The sequence below is a fragment of the Peromyscus leucopus genome, chromosome 4 (assembly GCF_004664715.2).
Source record: "Peromyscus leucopus breed LL Stock chromosome 4, UCI_PerLeu_2.1, whole genome shotgun sequence".
Lineage (NCBI taxonomy): Eukaryota > Metazoa > Chordata > Mammalia > Rodentia > Cricetidae > Peromyscus > Peromyscus leucopus.
The window spans coordinates 8,283,879-8,302,620 of NC_051066.1; the positions used below are offsets into that span (position 1 = coordinate 8,283,879).

The 18,742-nt window shown below is 49.0% G+C and overlaps 1 protein-coding gene across 13 annotated transcripts in view; it reads left to right on the forward strand.

Annotated features, from left to right (window-relative positions):
• Fnbp1 (formin binding protein 1) overlaps window positions 1-18,742 on the forward strand; it is a 119,155-nt gene that overhangs the window by 34,729 nt on the left and 65,684 nt on the right. For all 13 annotated transcript variants that reach the window (XM_028884639.2, XM_028884640.2, XM_028884641.2 and 10 more), the window contains exons 2-3: window positions 10,047-10,162; window positions 17,935-17,991. In XM_028884639.2, the coding sequence (XP_028740472.1) occupies window positions 10,047-10,162; window positions 17,935-17,991 (173 nt within the window). The remainder of the gene's footprint in view (window positions 1-10,046; window positions 10,163-17,934; window positions 17,992-18,742) is intronic.

Genomic DNA, 18,742 nt, shown 5'->3' on the forward strand with positions numbered 1-18,742 from the left:
GCTGGCAGGCAGAGAGAATATACAGAAGGAGAAATCTGGGAGGAAAAGAAAAAGATGTAGCCAGAGAAGGAGGACGACTCCAGGGGCCAGCCACCCAGCTACACAGCAAGCCACGGAGTAAGAGTAAGATTTACAGAAGTAAGAGAATGAGAAAAGCCCAGAGGCAGAATGTAAATGGGATAAGTTAAGTTAAGGCAAGCTGGCAAGACACAAGGCAAGCTAAGGCCAGGCATTTATAAGTAAGAATAATCCTCCATGTGTGATTTATTTGGGAGCTGGGTGTCAGGTCTCTCAAAAGAACAAAAACAAACAACACCACCACCTTTCCCCCCACACTTGCTTTGGTCATGGTGTTTCACTGTAGCAATAGTAACTCTGACTAAGACACAGTCTATATTACTTACTGTTAAAAAAAAAAATTGTGCTTGTAATTTCCACAAACATTTTGATTGATAGGGAAATAAATTGTCTACATTCTTGGCTTTTAGACAATATTAATCCTGAACTTTATTTTCTCACCTTCCTTCTCCTTCTCTCTCTTTCAAGATTATTTATTTATTTATTTATTTATTTATTTATTTATTTATTTATTTATTTGTGTGTGTGTGTGTGTGTGTGTGTGTGTGTGTGTGTGTGTGTGTGCATGCAACTGAACCCAGGTCCTCTGGAAGAGCTGCAAACACTTTTAACAGCTGAGCCATCCCTCTGTTCTCTCCTGGTCTCTTCTCCTCCCCTAACTCTCCTCTCTCTCTTTTTCCCTTGAGAGGGTCTCACTGTAGCCCAGGCCTGATTCAAACTTCGGTGATCCAATATGCCCAACTAACCCTGAATTTATTTTTAAGTTTTCTTCTTTCCTTAAGTGTGAAATTTTATATGCAATTGATGAACAATCCATATGTGGGCATTACTTGGTGCCATTTCCTGAAGAATGATTTCTATTTTTCATGGGGACAAAATAGGAAGTGTATCAATCAAAAAAAAAAAGCCATGGTTCAATACTTTGTGACAGGCTTTTGAAGTGGATGTCAGTGTCTCTTTCTCAAATGTTTTATCTTCATTTTTTAATCACTAGTTGGCAGAGGCTTAAGTGGCCTTACATCTCTTATCTTAGAAGATTTTCCCATCAACTCAATTACAGATAAGCTAATTAGTATTTACAGACTAAATATTTGTGACATATTACAAAGGAATGTATGAAAACATGTCTGTATAGAATACTATTTACAAGCCAGACACAGTGCCACATACCTGTGATCCCAGCACTTGTGGGACAGAGGCAGGTGAATCTCCGTGAGTTCGAGGCCAGCCTGGTCTACAGAGAGACCTTTTCTCAAAATAAATGAATAAATCTTTTGAAATTATGTTTCTTTATTGCGTGTGCATACTCACACAAGCTTATGTGTGCGGGTTGGAATGGCTCCTCAGTTAGTTCCCTTGAAATTTGTGATTTTGTGAGCATACTGATACCCAGTTTATTTTTGGGGGGGCGGGGGTGCATCCGTGCATGTGCATTTAGAGGCCAGAGACTGATGGCAAATGTCTTCTTCAGCCGATCTCAATCTTACTTTTTTTTTTTTTTTTTTTTTTTTGGTTTTTCGAGACAGGGTTTCTCTGTGCAGCTTTGCGCCTTTCTTGGAACTCACTTGGTAGTCCAGGACAGTCTCGAACTCACAGAGATTCTCCTGCCTCTGCCTCCCGAGTGCTGGGATTAAAGGCGTGTGCCACCATTGCCCGGCCTCAATCTTATTCTTTGAGATGGGCTATACCACCAACCTTGGAGCTTGCTAATTTAGTGAACTGGTCAGCCAAGAGAGACTTCAGTCTCTTCCGCTCAGGCGCTCGGACTCCAGGCCTGGGAGAGCCTCACTCAGGTCCTCATTTTTGTACAGCAGACACTTTGCCCACGGAGCCATCCCCAGCCCTTTGTTCACTTTTATTTATATGTAACTGTGGGCACCACGTGCATGCAGAAGCCCTTAGAGGTCAGAAGAGGGTGTTGGATTCCTGGAACTACATTACAGTCTGGAAACTGAACCCAGGTCCCCTGCAAGAGCAGTAAATGTTCCTAACGGCTGGGCCATCTCTCCAGCCCTGCCTGTTGTGGGTTTTTTGTTTGTTTTGTTTTGAGACAAGGTCTCGTGTGTCCCAGGTTGCCCTCAAAGTTGCCAAGAATGACCTTGAACTCCTGATCTGCCAACCTCTACCTCCCCGGTGCTGGGACTGCAGGTGTGCGCTGCCGTACCTAGCTCAGAGCCCTCATTTTATGAAGTCTTGATTCGTGGACAAGGCTCCTTCCTAGGCATATGTGCTGCCACTGAATGCGTTCTTCAGCACATTCGTGTAGAACAGAACAGTTGCCTGTTTGAGTCAGAAGCTGGAAAGTGGCTTTTCTTTCTTAGGACGCCACTCTCACCTCAGAGACAAGCTCCTGCATACGTGGCAGCCGATTTCCTCACTGAGTGAAGAGCTACTGGCAATACTTGTTGCTAATTAGAACATTCTGGCTTCTATGTAAAAAAATTAGAATTTGAGGAAATTTGTATTTCACTATGAGCCTGACACCTTCCAAATATTTAAACACCTGGAAAGAGACGGGCAATTGATGAGATAAATGCAATTTAAAAAAAAAATGGTTTTAAATGATTGAATAACTTGGACGGCAATCTTAAAAGATCTACATATGCCAAGGAAAGTATTTCCTAAATAAAAATTTAGTGTGCTTGCTGTCATAAAACACTAGCCAGAGGTAACTTGGGGAGGAAAGGGGTTATTTGGCTTACAGGTTACCGTCTGTCTTTGAGGGAAGCCAGGGAAGGAGCCTGGAGGCAGGAACTGAAGCCAAGACCTTAGAACAGAATTTGCTGACTCCTCCTCCTCCGGCTTGCTCAGTTGTCTTTCTTATGTAGCCCAGGCCTAGCTGCCTAGGGATAGCACTGCCCATGGTGGGCAAGACCCTCTTATAGCAGTTAGAAATGAAGTGAAAGCCCCCCAAACACGCGCACAGGCCAGTCTGATGAAGTGATTCCTCAGTTGAGGCCCCCTCTGTCCCGGTGTATCACGTCGACAGCCGAGGCTGACACCGGTGAATATTGCATAATCACACATAGGTAAAAGTGCCATTTGCAATGCAAGGTGGTCTGGTGGGCTTCACTGTAACTGGTGTGGACGGTTTGCTGCTGTGGCTGCTGATGTCATGTGGTCCCTAGTCTTTGAGAAACTATTGGTGTGCTATACAAGGAAGAGGTCCAGTTATCTGCAGAGGCCATTGAATGACTCTTAGGGCTGAGGATGTGGGTCAGTGTAGAGCAAGTGCCTAGTATGCAGGGCTGTAGCGTCTACCCACGGCACCCACCCTCACAAAAAGGTAAAGATTTCATCAGGTGCACGCCTGGTATAGCAGGACTTGAAAGGTGTAGAGGCAGGGCTCAGGAATGTAGAGTCGCTGTGGCTGCATAGTGAGTGTAAGGCTAGCCTGGGCTATCTATAAAAGAGAGGCAGGGCTCAGGAATGTAGAGTCGCTGTGGCTGCATAGTGAGTATAAGGCTAGCCTGGGCTATAAAAGAGAGACTATCTAAAATAAATAAATAAAACTAAGAAAAACAAAAAGTGGGGGGAGGGAGGGAAGGAGGCAGGCTGGTCCTCCCCTTCCTGTGCCTGCCTGAACGCAGTTACCTTTGTTGCTAACTCACCTCCTCAGGAATGGCTGCAGAGTGAACACACCAACAGCCCGTCCGCTCTGAAGTCACTCTTCCCACTATTTGGGTTTGCTTTGGAAGACTCCAGTTTTTAAGCAGAAAAACAATGTCATTTACATAAACATGTGGTGTACTTGTTATTGCTACACAAGTGAATAGCTTTAAAAAAAATCTCCATAAGTTCCCATAAAGTAAATAGTAATAAGTATAATCTACTTAAAGACTCCTTAGGGGCCTCAATAAATTTTAAGAGGGCAAAGGGTCTGTAGGGCTGCAGTCATGTGACCTCAGGCAAGAGGAAGGGCTTGTTACATTTTATACATGCCACTGTGTGCATAGAGAGGTCAGAGGGCAACTTGTGGGAGTCAGCTCCCTTCCATCACGTGGGCCCCAGAGATCAACTCCGGCTTGGAGGTGAGTGTCTTTATCTACGGAGCCATCTCAGGCCACTGATTGTTTGTTTGGTTGGTTTGAGACAATGTTGCTCTTGAATGCTCGGTGATCCCTCCAGTTCAGCCTTCCAGCTGTGCGGGGGGGGGGGGGGGGGGGGGGGGGGGGGGGGCGGGGTTGCAGGCTGCGCCACCAGGCCAGGTTTAGAAGGAATACTTTCTTGATAACAACAACATCCTCACTGGAGCCTGGAATATTTTTTTAAGGACCATTTACAATGTTTGCCCACAAAGGAGTCTTTTTAAGATTTGGAATTTCTTCCCATTAAATTTTCCACATTTTAGTCAAGAATGTAAGTGGGCCGGTTGGTTTTTCATCTGTTTTGAATTTTCCTCTGGCTGCCTTGTCCTGTGATAGTAGCAGCAGGGTGTGGTCCCTTCAGGGATGCCTTAATAGGAGTCTGCAAAGGATGCTTCCTGGAGGCAGCAGGCATTCAATTTCTTGTTACTATTTAAGGCTTTACTGTGAAGATTCTCTGTCCTGTTTGATTCTGGTGTTTTGTTTTGTTTTGTTTTGTTTTGTTTTGTTTGAGACAGGGTTTCTCTGTGTCTCTGTGTAGCTCTGGCTGTCCTAGAATTCATTTTGTAGACCAGGCTGGCTCAAGCTCAGATCCTCTTTCCTCTGCCTCCTGAGTGCTGGGATCAAAGGCGTGCACCACTACATCCAGCTGGATCCTGTTCTTTGAGGAAGGGCTTTGGTACAGTTTGCAGAATGGTCTTGGTAACTGATAACTGTTGAAAACACATTGTTGAAGACTGTGGTGTGGCTCAGCTAACAGAGTGCATGCCTAGCATGCACAAAGCCATGGGTTTGATTGCCAGGACCAGCTTGGCGGTGCATGCCTCTAATTCCAGCGAGTGGAAGGTTGAGGCAGGGAGATCAGGAGTTCAGGGTCATCCTGGCTACATAGGGAGTTTGAGGCCAGCCTGGGCTACATAGAACACCCTGTCTCAAAACTAATGTCAATGAAAACATATTATTGGGCAGTCAATTGTGAGGTGGACTAAGTTCCTTGTGGAGGGGCTTCTTGTTTTTGTTTGCAGGGATTTGGGGGTATCCACCCTTGCTACAGAGCATTGGAGGTGGCGTATCAGGCAGATTGTCAATGGGACAGAATGGAATCCAAGAGCAGGAGCCTTCGAGCGTTTTCAGAGGGGATGGCGTTGTAGAGAGAATTCAAGGGAGGGGGAGTTTTCTTTTCTTCAGTGTGGAGGCTGGAAACTTGAACTTCACACTTTCTACCACTGAGCTGCGGCCCCAGTGCTTGATATATATCAATATCAATAGATAAGTTAGGTAGGTAGACAGATGAGTAGATGATAGATAGAGCTATCAAGATAGACAGATGATAGATATAAATAATACATTAGAGGTGTGTGTGTGTGTGTGTGTGTGTGTGTGTGTGTGTGTACATGCTTGTGGAGGCCGGAGGTCAACCTCAGGTGTCATCTTCAGAAACACCATCCACCTACCCCGCGCTGGGCACTTTGACTGACGTGGGTGTTGTGGACAGGGTGTTCATGCTTTCAAGGCAAACATGTTGTTACCCACAGAGCCATCACCCCAGCTTCTATCTTTAAATAAATCCGGTTGAAAAGGAACTAGGTCCAGGAAGGGTCACTGACCAGCAGAGCACTTTGGAGCAGCCCTGAGTGCTAGGAGCCGTCCATTCATCGCCATCACTTGAGCTCCTTGTGTATTTACCTTCTCCAGTTGTTTACAGAGACCTGCCCTCCTGTTTACCCTGCTCATTCGCTCAACAACCCTCCTCTGTAGAGATAACATAAATAAACAATCTGAGCAGCTTTCTTAAAATGGAATCTGGGAGGGGTGTGGGATAGATTGAGGACTAAAAAGCGGAGAATGTTAAGTCTTTGTCCCCCCCCCCTTTTTTTAATAACGACATTTTAAAAGATTGGTTATAAGGATAAGCATTTTGCAGTGTGAGTCGTTTTAGTGGCAGAAGACTTTAGTGGATACTGTTCTGTGCACTTGCCTGGGAACAGGACTAAAGCAGTTTGTTAGATATGGTGACTGTGAGACCGTAATCACAGCCTTAACTGTCAGCTTGACAGTGTCACCTGAGGAGGAAGTCTCAATGGAGGGCATGTCCACACCACATTGGCTTATGGGCATGATTATGCGGTCTTGACTGTTAATTGATTTAGGAGGGTACAGCACACTGTGGGTAACGCCATTCCCTAGGCTGGTGGTCCTGGGACCGTGCTTACCTTGGTGTGCATGAGTCTGTGGGGAAGCTGGCAGGCAGCATTCCTCCACGGTTTCTGCTTCAAATTCTTGCTTCAGTTCCTGCCGGGACTCCCTGAGTGACGGGTTGTGACCTGGAGTGTAAGCTGAGTCTACACTTTCTCCTCTCCATTGCCTCTGGTCAGGGTGTTTTATCACAGGAACAGGAAGGAAAGTAGGTCACGTGACTGACGGACTCAAGGTTGATGCGAAGGCGGCAGAAAGCACAGCACTCGGCTCAGCAGCACTCAACAAGACCGCGCTGTGTTTGAAGAGCTTGACTCACTCACAAGGAGTCAAAAGACAAGAGAACGCTTTTAGAAGGGGAGGATATGTATTGGATAGGTAGATTGTGGCGATGGTCGGTGCCCTGGGTACATGCTTACCTTGGGACTTGTCAGGTTATATATGCTAAGTGTGTACAACTTTTGTTGTTGCTGACGGAGTCTCACTGTGTTGCTTAGTCTGGCCTTGAACTCCTGGGCTCGTGTAATCCTGTCTCAGCTTCCTGAGAGGTGGGATTATAAATGTATACATCACATCACTGTGTCTGACTACAGATGTACAGCCTCTTTAAAAAGATTCTATGCAGTCTGGGACACCAGGAGAACATGGTCCACAGAATCAGTTGACCAGGACTCACTGGGGGTCGAAGAGATCAGGGAGCCTGTAGGGGTCTGACCTAGGTCCTCTGAATATAAGTTATGGCTGAGTAGCTTGGTGTTCTTGTGGGATTCCTAACAGTGGGTGCGGGGGCTGTCTCTGTTCTTTTGCCTGCTTGTATGACCCTTTTCCTCCTACTGGGTTGCCGCCTCATCCAGGCATAATATGAGGGGATGGGCCTGCTCTTATTGCAATGTGATATGCCACGTATGGTTGATATCCCTGGGAGGCCTGCCCTTTTCTGAAGGAAAATGGAGGAGGAGTGGATCTGGGTGAGAGAGAGGGAAGGTGAGGGGAGAGATTGGGGAGAGGGGTGGAGGGGAAACATGGGTCAGGATGTAATATATGAGAGAAGAATTTTTTTAAAGATTTTTTTTTTTTTTTTAGATTGGGTTCATCTGTGTAGCCCTGGCTGTCCTGGAACTCAATTTGTAGACCAGGCTGGCCTTGAACTCACTGAGATCTACTGCCTCTGCCTCCCGAGTGCTGGGGTTAAAGGCAACCACCTGGCCAAGATTTTTTTTTTATTATTTGTATGTGTGTGTTCATGAGGTTTGGGCACTTAAGTCCACTGCCTGAGGAGGTCAGAAGAAGCCTAAGATGCCCTGGAGTTACACAGGGCAAAGTGGACGCTAAGAATAGAGCTTGTGTCCTCTGCAAGAGCAGGAGATGATCTCAACCCCTGAGCCATCTCCAGCTCTCCCTCCCCGCTTCTGTGAGATGGGGTCTTATGTAGACCAGGGCCGGTTTCAAATTTGCTGCGTAGCCGAGGATGACCCTGAGCGTCTGATCCTCCTGCCTCCACCTTCTGAGTGCTGGGATTACAGGCGTGTGCCGTCACACTCAGTTCATGAGGAGCCCAGGGCTGCATGTGCGCCAGGCGAGCACGCCACCACCTGAGCTGCAGCGCCAGCGCTGTGCCAATGCCAACCGTGTCTCAGGGACAGTGCGGGAAGAACGGGAATGGCTGGTGTATGTGTGTGTGTGTGCGCGCGTGTGTATGTGTGTGTGTGTGTGTGTGTGTGTGATTCGTGTATTGACTTGACCCTCCCCACTTTGTGTGTCTTGGTGAAACTAGGCAGGGATTCTGGGCACACTGGGAACCACAGCAGAGCCATTGAGACAGTTGGTGGCCTGGGTCAGTGAAGTCCTGTGGCTGGCCAGAGCCTCATCCTCTCTGAGGTTCCCTCTGAGGCAGCAGCATTCTTCCCATCTGACCTGGCTCGAGACTCACCCTGAGTGGCTCTAATGCATTCTCTGGCTGGGTTCCACCGCTCTCGGGCTCCACTTCCTGGGCCAGTCTTCCTTGCTGTTCCTGTGTGTGCTGTCCACCCTCTGGCACTCCACTCTGTGGCTGGCCTTTCAGACCCATGCACTCCCCGGCATCCTTCTGTGAGCTCGGTCCATCTGTGCTTCCAGGCTCTGTTGTGCATACCAACCCCTCGATTCGCATGGATAGCGTCTTCCTCCCTGTGTGAACGATTTATTTGCACTCAGGAAGCTGAGCCCGAGTCACCCTGCAGCCCTTCCCCCTTGCTTAGAGTCTGGAGCCAACATGTCGCTTACAGTAGCATTTGCCAAGTGTCTCCAAAATGGCTCCCTCCTCCTGCTCTCGTCTCAGACCGTTAGGACAGTCTCCTGGCCTCTGCCTCACATGATTCCACACAGATCTGTGGTCACCGTGCAAGAGCAGTTTGAGCCTTCTAGAGAGTCTGAGCTCCGTCACTGTGCACGGCAGGCCGCCACTGCCTCCAATGTCGTCACGCTTGTCCATTCCCTGGGGCCCTCCCACCCTCCCACCCTGTGCTCAGGAGGGTCCCGACCCTCTCTACAGCTGTGCATCAGCAGGTCGGCACATCTGCCTGTCTTGCTCTTCAAAGCAGAAACAAGGTGAACTACAAGAAAACACTGCAAGGTGCAGTTTACCCTGCTCAGTTTTGGTTCCCCAGATCCAACCCCTGTCTGGACACATAGTATAGCAAAGTCCACATTGAGCTGTTTTACTCATTTGAAAAATGCTGAATTTCATAACCCTTCCTCTACCACTTCCTCTCTCCAAATTTAAACGACAGTTCTTTCTTTAAAAAAAAAGATGCTGGGTGTGATGGTGCACACCTTTAATCCCAGCACTCCTGAGGCAGAGGCAGGTGGATCTCTGTGAGTTCCAGGCCAGTAAGGGTTATAGGGTGAGACCCTGTCTCAACAGAAAAGGAGAGCGGAAAGCTGGAGAGATGGCTCAGCAGTTAAAAGCACTCACTGGCTGCTCTCCCAGAGGACCTGGGTTTGATTCCCAGCACCTATATGGCAGCTCCTAACTACCTGTCACTCCAGATCCAGGGATCTGAGACTTCTGGTTTGTGTGGGTACCAGGCACACAGATGATGCGCTTGTATACACACAGGCAAAGCACCCATATACATAAAACAAGTGTAAGAAATTATTTCTATTATTGTGTATGCACATGTACATGAAGGTGTTTCAGGAATCTAGAAAGGGTTTTTGAGTTCCAGGAGCTTGAGTTTTGCCTGTGGGCTGCCTGACATGGGTGCTGGGAACCAAACTCTGCCCCACCCCACCAAGAGCAGCAAGTGCTCTTAACTACTAAACCATCTCTTCTGCCCTAGGGAACTCGTGTGGTGTGTGTGTGTGTGTGTGTGTGTGTGTGTGTGTGTGTGTGTGTGTGTGTTTCACCTGTCGGCTTTTGGCATCCGAGACATTTTCCTTTGTAATGGAACATTAATTATATATAGGAGTCAATGCGTCTAAAAGGAAGAGAGAGCAGAATGGATCGCAGATCCTAACTCCGGACCATGCTCAAACCAAATTTGGTAATGTTGATGTAAAGCTCTCAACAGAAAAGGCCCCGAGTGTCATCATGGAAAATGTTAGCGCCGCTTTCCTGGATCAGGGAATGATGGAGAGCGCTGCTCCCTGGAACTGGTAGCTCCAGAAAGAGACAATAAACTCCCCTCTCTCTCTTTTTCCAAACAGGATCAGTTTGACAACTTAGAAAAACACACCCAGTGGGGAATCGATATTCTTGAAAAGTACATCAAGTTTGTGAAGGAGAGAACTGAGATTGAGCTCAGCTATGCCAAGCAGCTCAGGTAAGGTGGCCCGGCGAACATGAGAAAGAAAGGCTCACTTCTCTTTTTCATTAAAATTTTATTGCACTTATTTATTTGTAGGGCAGGGGAATGTGTGTACCATGTGCTTCTGTGCAGGTCAGAGCACACCCAAGGAGTTGGTTTTCCCTCCTTTCGTGGTGTGGGTCCTGGGGATTGAACTCAGATCATCAGGCTTGGCGGCGAGTCCTTTACCACCCCCCCACCCCCCATGCCATCTTGCCAGCCGAATGCAAGCGTGATTTCTATTCTCATTCCACAGTGTCTCTCTGTGTGTAGTCTTTTCTCATAAAGTAATATGTCATTCCTTTAGTTTGTTCAGCTCCTCTGTTTGAGACAAAGTCTCATGTAACCCAAGCTAGCCTTGAATTCACTGTATGGTAGAGGCTGGCCTTGAACAAAGAAATACACACGTGTGTGGAGAAGCACAGGAATACCACACGGAAGGTTCTTGACCAGCCCTCCCTTCCCAGAAGCCATGCCCCTACTGAGTGGCATGGTTCAGAAGAGCCTGCGGTGAGTTTCACATGGGTGTGAGCATTGGCTCTGGTCCTTTAAAAATCTTTAATCTCAGCATTCAGGAGGCAGAGGCAGGCAGAGGCAGCCTGGGCTACAGAGTCAATTCCAGGACAACCAGGACTACTTGGGAACTAAAACAAAAACCTGCCTTCCTTTGCTCTGCTTCAGTTGTGAGGTTCGTCGGAGCTGTGGTCGTTGCTTATATTTTCATTGCTCTTTACTGTGTTGCTGTGTGGGTTTCCAGAGCGTCTCGGTGGTCACTCAGCAGCTGCCTGTTTGCACTCATGCTGGATCTTTTTTTGCTTTTAAATTGTAATTATATTATTTATTTATTGTGTGTGTATGAGGGAGATGGACATGCCACTGCCAGCATCCTATGAGGTCAGGGGACAACTTTGGGGGTTGTTCTCTCCACCATGTGGGTTTCTGGGATTGAACTCAGGTCATCAGACTTGGCACCAAGTGCCTTTGCGCGCTGAGCCCTCTCTCCGGGCCGGCACAGGCCACAGGTGCATATCTGAAGCGTTTTCTTCCTTTACTGTAGGACTGGGACTGTGATCAGATTATACCTCTGCTGGCTTCAGTGTACTTAAACTAGTTAATGTTTGCATGGTTTCGCTCTTCAGAGTGTGTGAGGGGTCCCAGGGGCAGAATTTGAAAAGAACTGTCACAGGAGTGTTTAGGGTTGAAACCTGGACCCTGGCAGCTCCCACAAGCTAGTCCCAGCCACTTGTCCCCAGCACGCTCATTAAAGAGGCAAGTCAGAGTGAAACGCAGAGAAAGGATATTTACTCACTGTGGCCACACTGGGAAGAGGAACGAAGAGGTACAGTGACCTCCAAGTCCGTCTGTGGGTCCTGATGGCCATTTAAATAAAAAGCCAGAGGTGCGCAGGGTTAAGCAGTCCTGGCCCATCACTGGTTTGTTAATGTCGATGTCCTAGCTCTAGTGGGTGACATCCCAGTACTAGTCTTCAGCGTGTGCGTGTGTGAGTGTGTGTGTGGAGTGTAGGAGTGTGTGTGTGTGTGTGTGTGTGTGTGTGGAGTGTAGGAGTGTGTGTGTGTATATGTAGTGTAGGAGTGTGTGTGTGTGTGTGTGTGTATGTAGTGAAGGAGTGTGTGCGTGCGTGCGTGTGTGTGTGTGTGTGTGTGTGTGTGTGTGTAGGAGTGTGCGTGCGTGTGTGTGTGTGTGTGTGTGTGTGTGTGTGTGTGTGTAGGGGTGTGCATGCCACAGCACAAATGTAGAGGTCAGAGACAAGACTGTGGAGTCAGTTCTCTCAAACTCAGGTCACCAGGCTTATGCTGCCAGCGCCTTTACCCACTGAACCATCTTGCTGGCCCAGACCACCCTACCTTTAGCTTTTCTCTTGCTCCAGAATGAAGTTCCCTGGGAAATTTCGGCTCCTTGGAGGCCACTGTTAGGAAGGAACAGCACAAGTGTCTCTAGACTATCCCCGCTCCCGCCAGGGAGCTGTGTGCTGTCCTGAACCTTTCAAATTATCTGGGGAGTTTGTTTGGGATAGAAACCATTTTTAAATTGTTGGTAAAGGGCTGGGGCCATGGCTTAGTGGGCAGAGAGGGCTTGCCTCGCACAGCTGGAGCTCTGGCCTCCATCCCCAGCCCTGCGCAAACTGAGTGTGGTTGTATATCCCAGCACTTGGTGGGGGCGGGAGGTTCGGGAGTTCAAGGTCATCCTCGGGTGTTATAATCTAGGATGCCACAGGATTCTCATTTTTGCTTAAATAAGCATCTCAGTGCTAGCTGTGGAAAGCTCTTAGCATGACACATTTTGTTTACATTGAGTACCTGGAATGCAGAAACCAAGAAAGTGTGTTTCCTACTAGCTGGATCCAGGTCAGTTTGTAGAACCCTGCAAAGAGTCTGGGACTCACTAGCAAATGGCTGCTTCACGCGGGTTAGTCCTGATACGTTGTCACTCATGTGAAAACGGGCTACACTGCCTGGCTAAGCACTGAGAGGCAGAGGCAGGTGGATCTCTGTGAGTTTGAGTCCAGTGGAAGGAGAAAACTGACTCCATGTCTCCAGAGAGGGAGGGAGGGAGGGAGGGAGGGAGGGAGGGAGGGAGGGAGGGAGGGAGGGAGGGAGGAAGGAAGGAAGGAAGGAAGGAAGGAAGGAAGGAAGGAAGGAAAGAAAAGAGGAAATGTACTACACCACAGCCTAGTCATGGGTCTTCCCTCGGGGACTTAATTAGTTTTGTGCCTTTGTTTCTCTTTAGTTTCTTCCTGGTACCTCAGTCCCCTGTCACCTTGTGCTGTGGAGGTCTGTCTGCAGCTTTTGATGGGCATGGAAGTGGTCCTTTGTCCTCCTTGAAAGCATCTTCCTCCCCTGGAGACCAAATGACAGTCTCTTGGGTCCCTCCCACATCACTGATTTTATCCTTGCTCTAATGCTGCTGTGAGCAGCGTCCACTTCCTGTTTCCTTCCCCTCGGTCCGTGCTCTCTCCTTGACCCCGGCTGTATCTGGCTTTAGCGCCCACGGGTGCAGCCATCACTCACTCCCAGCTGTGTCTCTCCAAGCTGTTTTCCTTTCCCGACTCCAGAGCAGCTTACCAGCGCTCACTGAGATTTCTAAACAATGTCTGCATCCACACGTCTGAAACCACTGACTCAGTTTCCACCTCTCTTGTGAGTGCACGGCCCTCCCTGGCTGCGGGCAGAAGCCACAGAGTCCTTTTTGTGCTTCCTCTCTCACCCTCCTCAGCAAGCCATCAAGACACCATCCACTCTACTCCCCATACTGACCCAGGATCAGCTTCTCATGGCGCTGTGCATCGTCTGAGTCACCGGTGTCTCTTTCCTGGGTCGTTACCAGTTGGGTCGGCTTGCCGTCCCACTGTGTGCCGGCTTTCTGTGGAGCAGCCACATTAGTTCCTCAGCCAATCCCCATTTCCTTCTGATTAAATCTCCAAAGTTCTCCCGGCAAATGCCTAAAAGCCTTGCGTGCCTGGCTCTCCGCCGGCTCTCCGCCGGCCGTGCCCGTTTTCCTTTAACCATGGTTGATGCCCGCATGGCCTTGGTGGAAAGTCTGGGGCCAGGCAGAACATGGTCCTTGTGGGAAACTTGGCTTTTTCTGAGTCAGTCCATGCAGTGTGACCATGCGTCCGAGCTCTGCCTGGATGCTGGGCATGCTCTCCGGTTATGGTCTTGTTTTGGCACTGTGGTTATCTCGCTCCTTTCTTGTCGAATTTGATAAAGCCTGGTGTGTTTATTCATTCGCCCAAAGTTCATTTCCTGAGTGAGTCGTATTGTCCTGCGCAGCTCTATTGCTGTGCCAGGTTTGTGTTTTAAGTTTGCTGCTGGTGTGAGATACTCCACAGGGGCGGGGTGGGGTGGTGACTTGCTTGTTCTCCTGCAGGTTGGGTTTTCCTTTTCTCTTCTCTTTCTCTTCCTCTTCTCTAATGGTGTCTGACAAATCTTTTCACATTGGGTCTGCTTGACCTGGAGAGTTTGCTGAAGTGGCTGAGCTCATCTTCTCGGTCCCCAGTGCCAGGGAGAGAGTCCCGCCCTTGCTTCACAGAAGTATGATTTGGGGTTCGTCGTTCTCTGGGATTTGTCTTTTTCAACTGTAAAAGGTGAATAGTGAGAAGTTCTGCCTTCTGAAGTTGTTGAGTTTCCTCATCGCTGTGACCAATAGGAAGGAAGGGTTTGGACTCACAGTTTAGGGGGACACAGTCCATCATGGTGGCCGAGCTTGAAGCAGCTGGTCACAGTGTGGCTGCAGTCAGGAAGCAGAGAGGTGAATGCTGGTGCTCGGGTTACTTCATTCATTCGGGGACCTCAGCCCAGGGGGTGGTGCTGCCCACATTCGGGCATCTTCCTTCCTACGTCAAACCTCTCTGGAAACGCCCTCCCAGACACACCCAGAGGTGGACTTCCATGGTGACTCTACCTCAGCTCATGTTGACCGTGAAGATTGCCTGTCACAGGGACCGAAGGAGGTGAGGCTGAAAGTCTTCTAGCTGACTCCCAGCTCACTCATCACATGCCGATAGCCCTGGAAGTGACTGTCCCTTGGGATGTTGCTTGCTGTATGCTCAGTCTGGAGGCTAGAGGCTGGACACAGCTGAGGAAGGGGTTCTGAGCTATCGTCTGTCCTGAAACTCCTTGGCATTTTGGACTGTGGGCTGAGTCTTTGTCAGGAGTTCTTTGTCCATGTTCCTGTGGAATCCCTAGGTTTATGAGGAATTCCTCATGCCTGCAGCTTGAGACCTGAGGAGTGGAGACCACAGACTAGCCCACACTGCCTATGTCCTCAGAGTCCACAGATGGGAAGGGGCAACATGGATATTATCAGGGCAGGTCCCCTGTCCCTGCGTGAATCTTCCCTGTTCAGTCTGCTTCTGTCTGAACTGACTCAGGGCTATGGCCTTACTTCCCTTCATGTGGGAAAATCATTCTGATCGCCTCCAAATCGTCGTCTCTGTTCTCAGGTACCCCTTTAAAAGTGTGTGGACTGAGGTGAGCATCTTGCTCCTGTTGTTTACTGTCAAATGACACAAACCTTCCTGCTCTGCCCCCCCCCCCCCCCCGCAGTCTCTACCACTGAGCTACATCCTGGTTCATTTTATTTTATTTTATTTTGGTTTTTTGAGACAGGGTTTCTCTGTGTAACAGAGTCCTGGCTGTCCTGGATCTCGTTCTGTAGACCAGGCTGGCCTCAAACTCACAGAGATCCGCCTGGCTCTGCCTCCCGAGTGCTGGGATTAAAGGCGTGCGCCACCACCGCTGCCCGGCTCTCCTGATCACCTTCTATGCGGTGCCTTTCGTTTGTTGAGAAAGACCTTTCTCCTGCCACTGTGATCCAGATATCTTGTGGTTCAGAAAAATAAAGAAAAGAGCAGCCCCAAACATTCCTGGGCTCCACCCTGCGCATCCTGGTTCAGAGTACCTGGAAAGGGGCCCAAAGGTCTGCTTTCAAAGTCCCCCTGGCCCGCAGGGTTGGCCAGATCTCAGCCAGCAGCCTCATAAACTCTGTTTTTCTCTTTCCTTCTCGTTAGTGTACCCGTATAGGAAGCACACTGGGTTCCTCAGCAGATCCCATAAATTTGAGGGCGATGTTTTGAGGGCTTCCCTGCAGGCTTGTTTTTGTTTAAAAAAAATAAAATAAAATACAAGGCCAGGAAGCCTATCCCCAGGGTAAGGGTTTGGGAAGGGTTGATAGAGAAAAGAACCTTGGACTTGGGGTTTGGAGGTGCCTCAGTGGGTAAGAATGCATGTTGGTCAAGCATGAGGGTGTGAGTTCAAGTCCCTAGCCACCACAGAAATAGCTGGGCATGACCGTTTATGCTGCAAGGAGTGGAGACTAGGTGGTCGCTGGAGCTTGCGGGCTGCCAGCCTGGCTCCAGGTTCTGTCTCAAGGAAACAAGGCGGAGAGAGGGAGAACAGGAGCCTTGCTGGCTGCTGGCCTCTGCCCGTGTGTGTGGGTGCTCGGATGCGAGCGAATACGCCATACACCACACTCACTCTCACTCAGGCTTTTGCAAAAAAGTTGGGGGTCGGGGAGCATGGTGATGCATGCTTTTAATCCCAGCACTCAGAGGGGCAAAGCCAGGTAGATCTCTGTGGGTTTGAGGCCAGCCTGCTCTACATAAAGTGTTCCAGGACAGCCAAGGCGACATAGGGTCTTAACAGAATGTCGCCCATGACAGGTCTTTGATCTTGTTTAGGAATTGATGGTAAACGGTGATTTTCATGCCTGTGGTTGCCCACGGTGGCACGCAGCTTTAGGTCCAGCAATCTTGAGGCAGAAGCAGGCAGATCTCTGTGAGTTTGAGGCCAGCCTGGCTACATATCGAATTCCAGGAAGAAGAGTACCTTTTCTCGCTGGGCATGATGGCCCAGGCCTATAATCCCAGCACTCAGGAGGCTAAGGCAGGAGGGTCACCACAGATTCAAGGCCAGCCTGGACCACAGAACAAGTCTTCAAATTTTTGTTTGTTTGTTTGGTGGTGGTGGTGGCAGGGGGTTGGTGCAGCTATGGTGCACATGCGGAGGTCAGAGGTCAACCTGTGGGAATCAGTTCTCTCCTTCCCCAGGGTGGGTGCTGGGTACCAAACTCACATCATCAGGCCTGGAGGCCAGCTAACTACCTCGACCCACTGAGCCCTCTTGCCAGCCAGCCGTTCAGAGCAGCATTTACCACAGTTAGTCAGGCTCAGCTTCCCTCAGCTCCATGTAACGTTGAAATTATGTTTATGGCTGTGCAGGTCTAGAAGCTCAAAAGGAAAGGTGGACTTAAACAAGTGCTTTGGTTTCAAATCACAGTTTTGAGACTTGTTATGTGAGGTGTGAACTTAGGAGTGGTGTTTTCAATGTGTGAGTTATGATTGGCAGGAGGAATGGTTACTATTTAAACCTGCACACTAAAAATACCTGGAATGTAGTCACGGGGCTCTTCAGTGCCCCCCGCTCCCGTGCACAGAAGAATCTGTCACTGTGCTCACCCCGCCCACCCCAATTGTCCCCTCCACCCTGGCTCTGGAGTTTAACTCTGTTTCCTCTGAGAGACTGACGAAGGGTCTTTCAGCATGGAGTGCTTCCTCTCCCCCGTGACCCCAGTACACACCCTCACACACAAAGAAAACTTTGCTTTTTAAACCTGTGTTTATTAGAGAAATCTGCTACACATCCGCATGTCTGTGGAAGAATGGTTCATGTGTGTGAGTGTATGTACAAATGAGAGAGGTGAGTCTCCTGTCATCTGTTGGGGTGATAATTTGTAAACATTTTTTATTTATTACTGTATAGGATATGTGTGTAAGGGGGTGTATGCCGTGGCATGCAGAGGTCAGAGGGCAACTTGCACAAGTTGGTTCTCTTCTTCCTCCATGTGGGTCCTGGGGAATCAAACTCAGGTCACCAGGCTTGGCAGCAAGCTGCCTCTACCCCCTGAGCCATCCTGCTGGCCCTACAAATGTTTTTTTGCGGGGGGTGGGGGGTGGGTGTTCGAGGCAGGGTTTCTCCGTGTAGTTTTGGTACCTGTCTTGGATCTTGCTCTGTAGACCAGGCTGGCCTCGAACTCACAGAGATCCGCCTGCCTCTGCTTCCCAAGTGCTGGGATTAAAGGCATGCGCCACCTCCACCCAGCACAAATGGGTTTTAATTGTGCAACTTCATGAAATTTTTGAAAACCAGCGAAGCGCACACGTCATCTTTCATTCCTTATGTCTTTACGTACTTCCAAGGAAGGTGACATTGTCTGCATTTTTGTCTTAGGAATCTTTCAAAGAAATACCAACCCAAGAAGAACTCAAAGGAAGAAGAAGAATACAAGTACGTCCGTTGCTGGTGGATGTGTGGTGAGATGCGTGTGTGGTCGGTGGTGGTTGTGAAGGGAGGGGAGGAAGCTGCATGCTGTCACACAAGTCCCATCCCGCCTTCCTGTCTGGGTCTGTTTCAACTTGGGGGCGACAATGAGAAGGCTTCCTTAACCTCCCTGGCCCTGAGCCACGGGACCCGCTCTGGACCGTTTCCATTAAACTAATTAGGGAAAGTTTTAGGAGGTCCTGCAGGCGTGTGCAGGCAGTGTGGGGTATAAGCCTTGGAGCAGTGGTTCTCAACCTTCCTAACGCTGCGACCCTTTAATCCAGGTCCTCATGCTGTGGTGACCCCGACATAAAAGTATCTCCGTTGCCACTTTATCACTGTGATTTTGCTACTCTTGTGAATCAGAATGTAGATATCTGATATGCAGCCCCTGAGAAAGGGTCATTTGACCCTCAAAGGGTCGTGATCCACAGGTTGAGAACCTTGTCATAGAGTCTGTGCTCTGTTCTGTAGTCAGAAGTCCTAATTATTCATCCATCCAAGAACTATGCCTGTTTCAGTCAGCAGTGATGGGTCATTGTGCATGGTGGAGGCATCATCTTTGATGTAGGTCCGGGTGCCTGGTGTATTTAGTGAACATGGGTGGGTGGGTTTGGGACCATCTCTGGACTCAGAATGAACAGAACCAGAGACTGCATTTCACAGAGTGCCTGTGGCCATGTTTGGGTTATAATTAATTCTGAGCCGTTGTGTAATG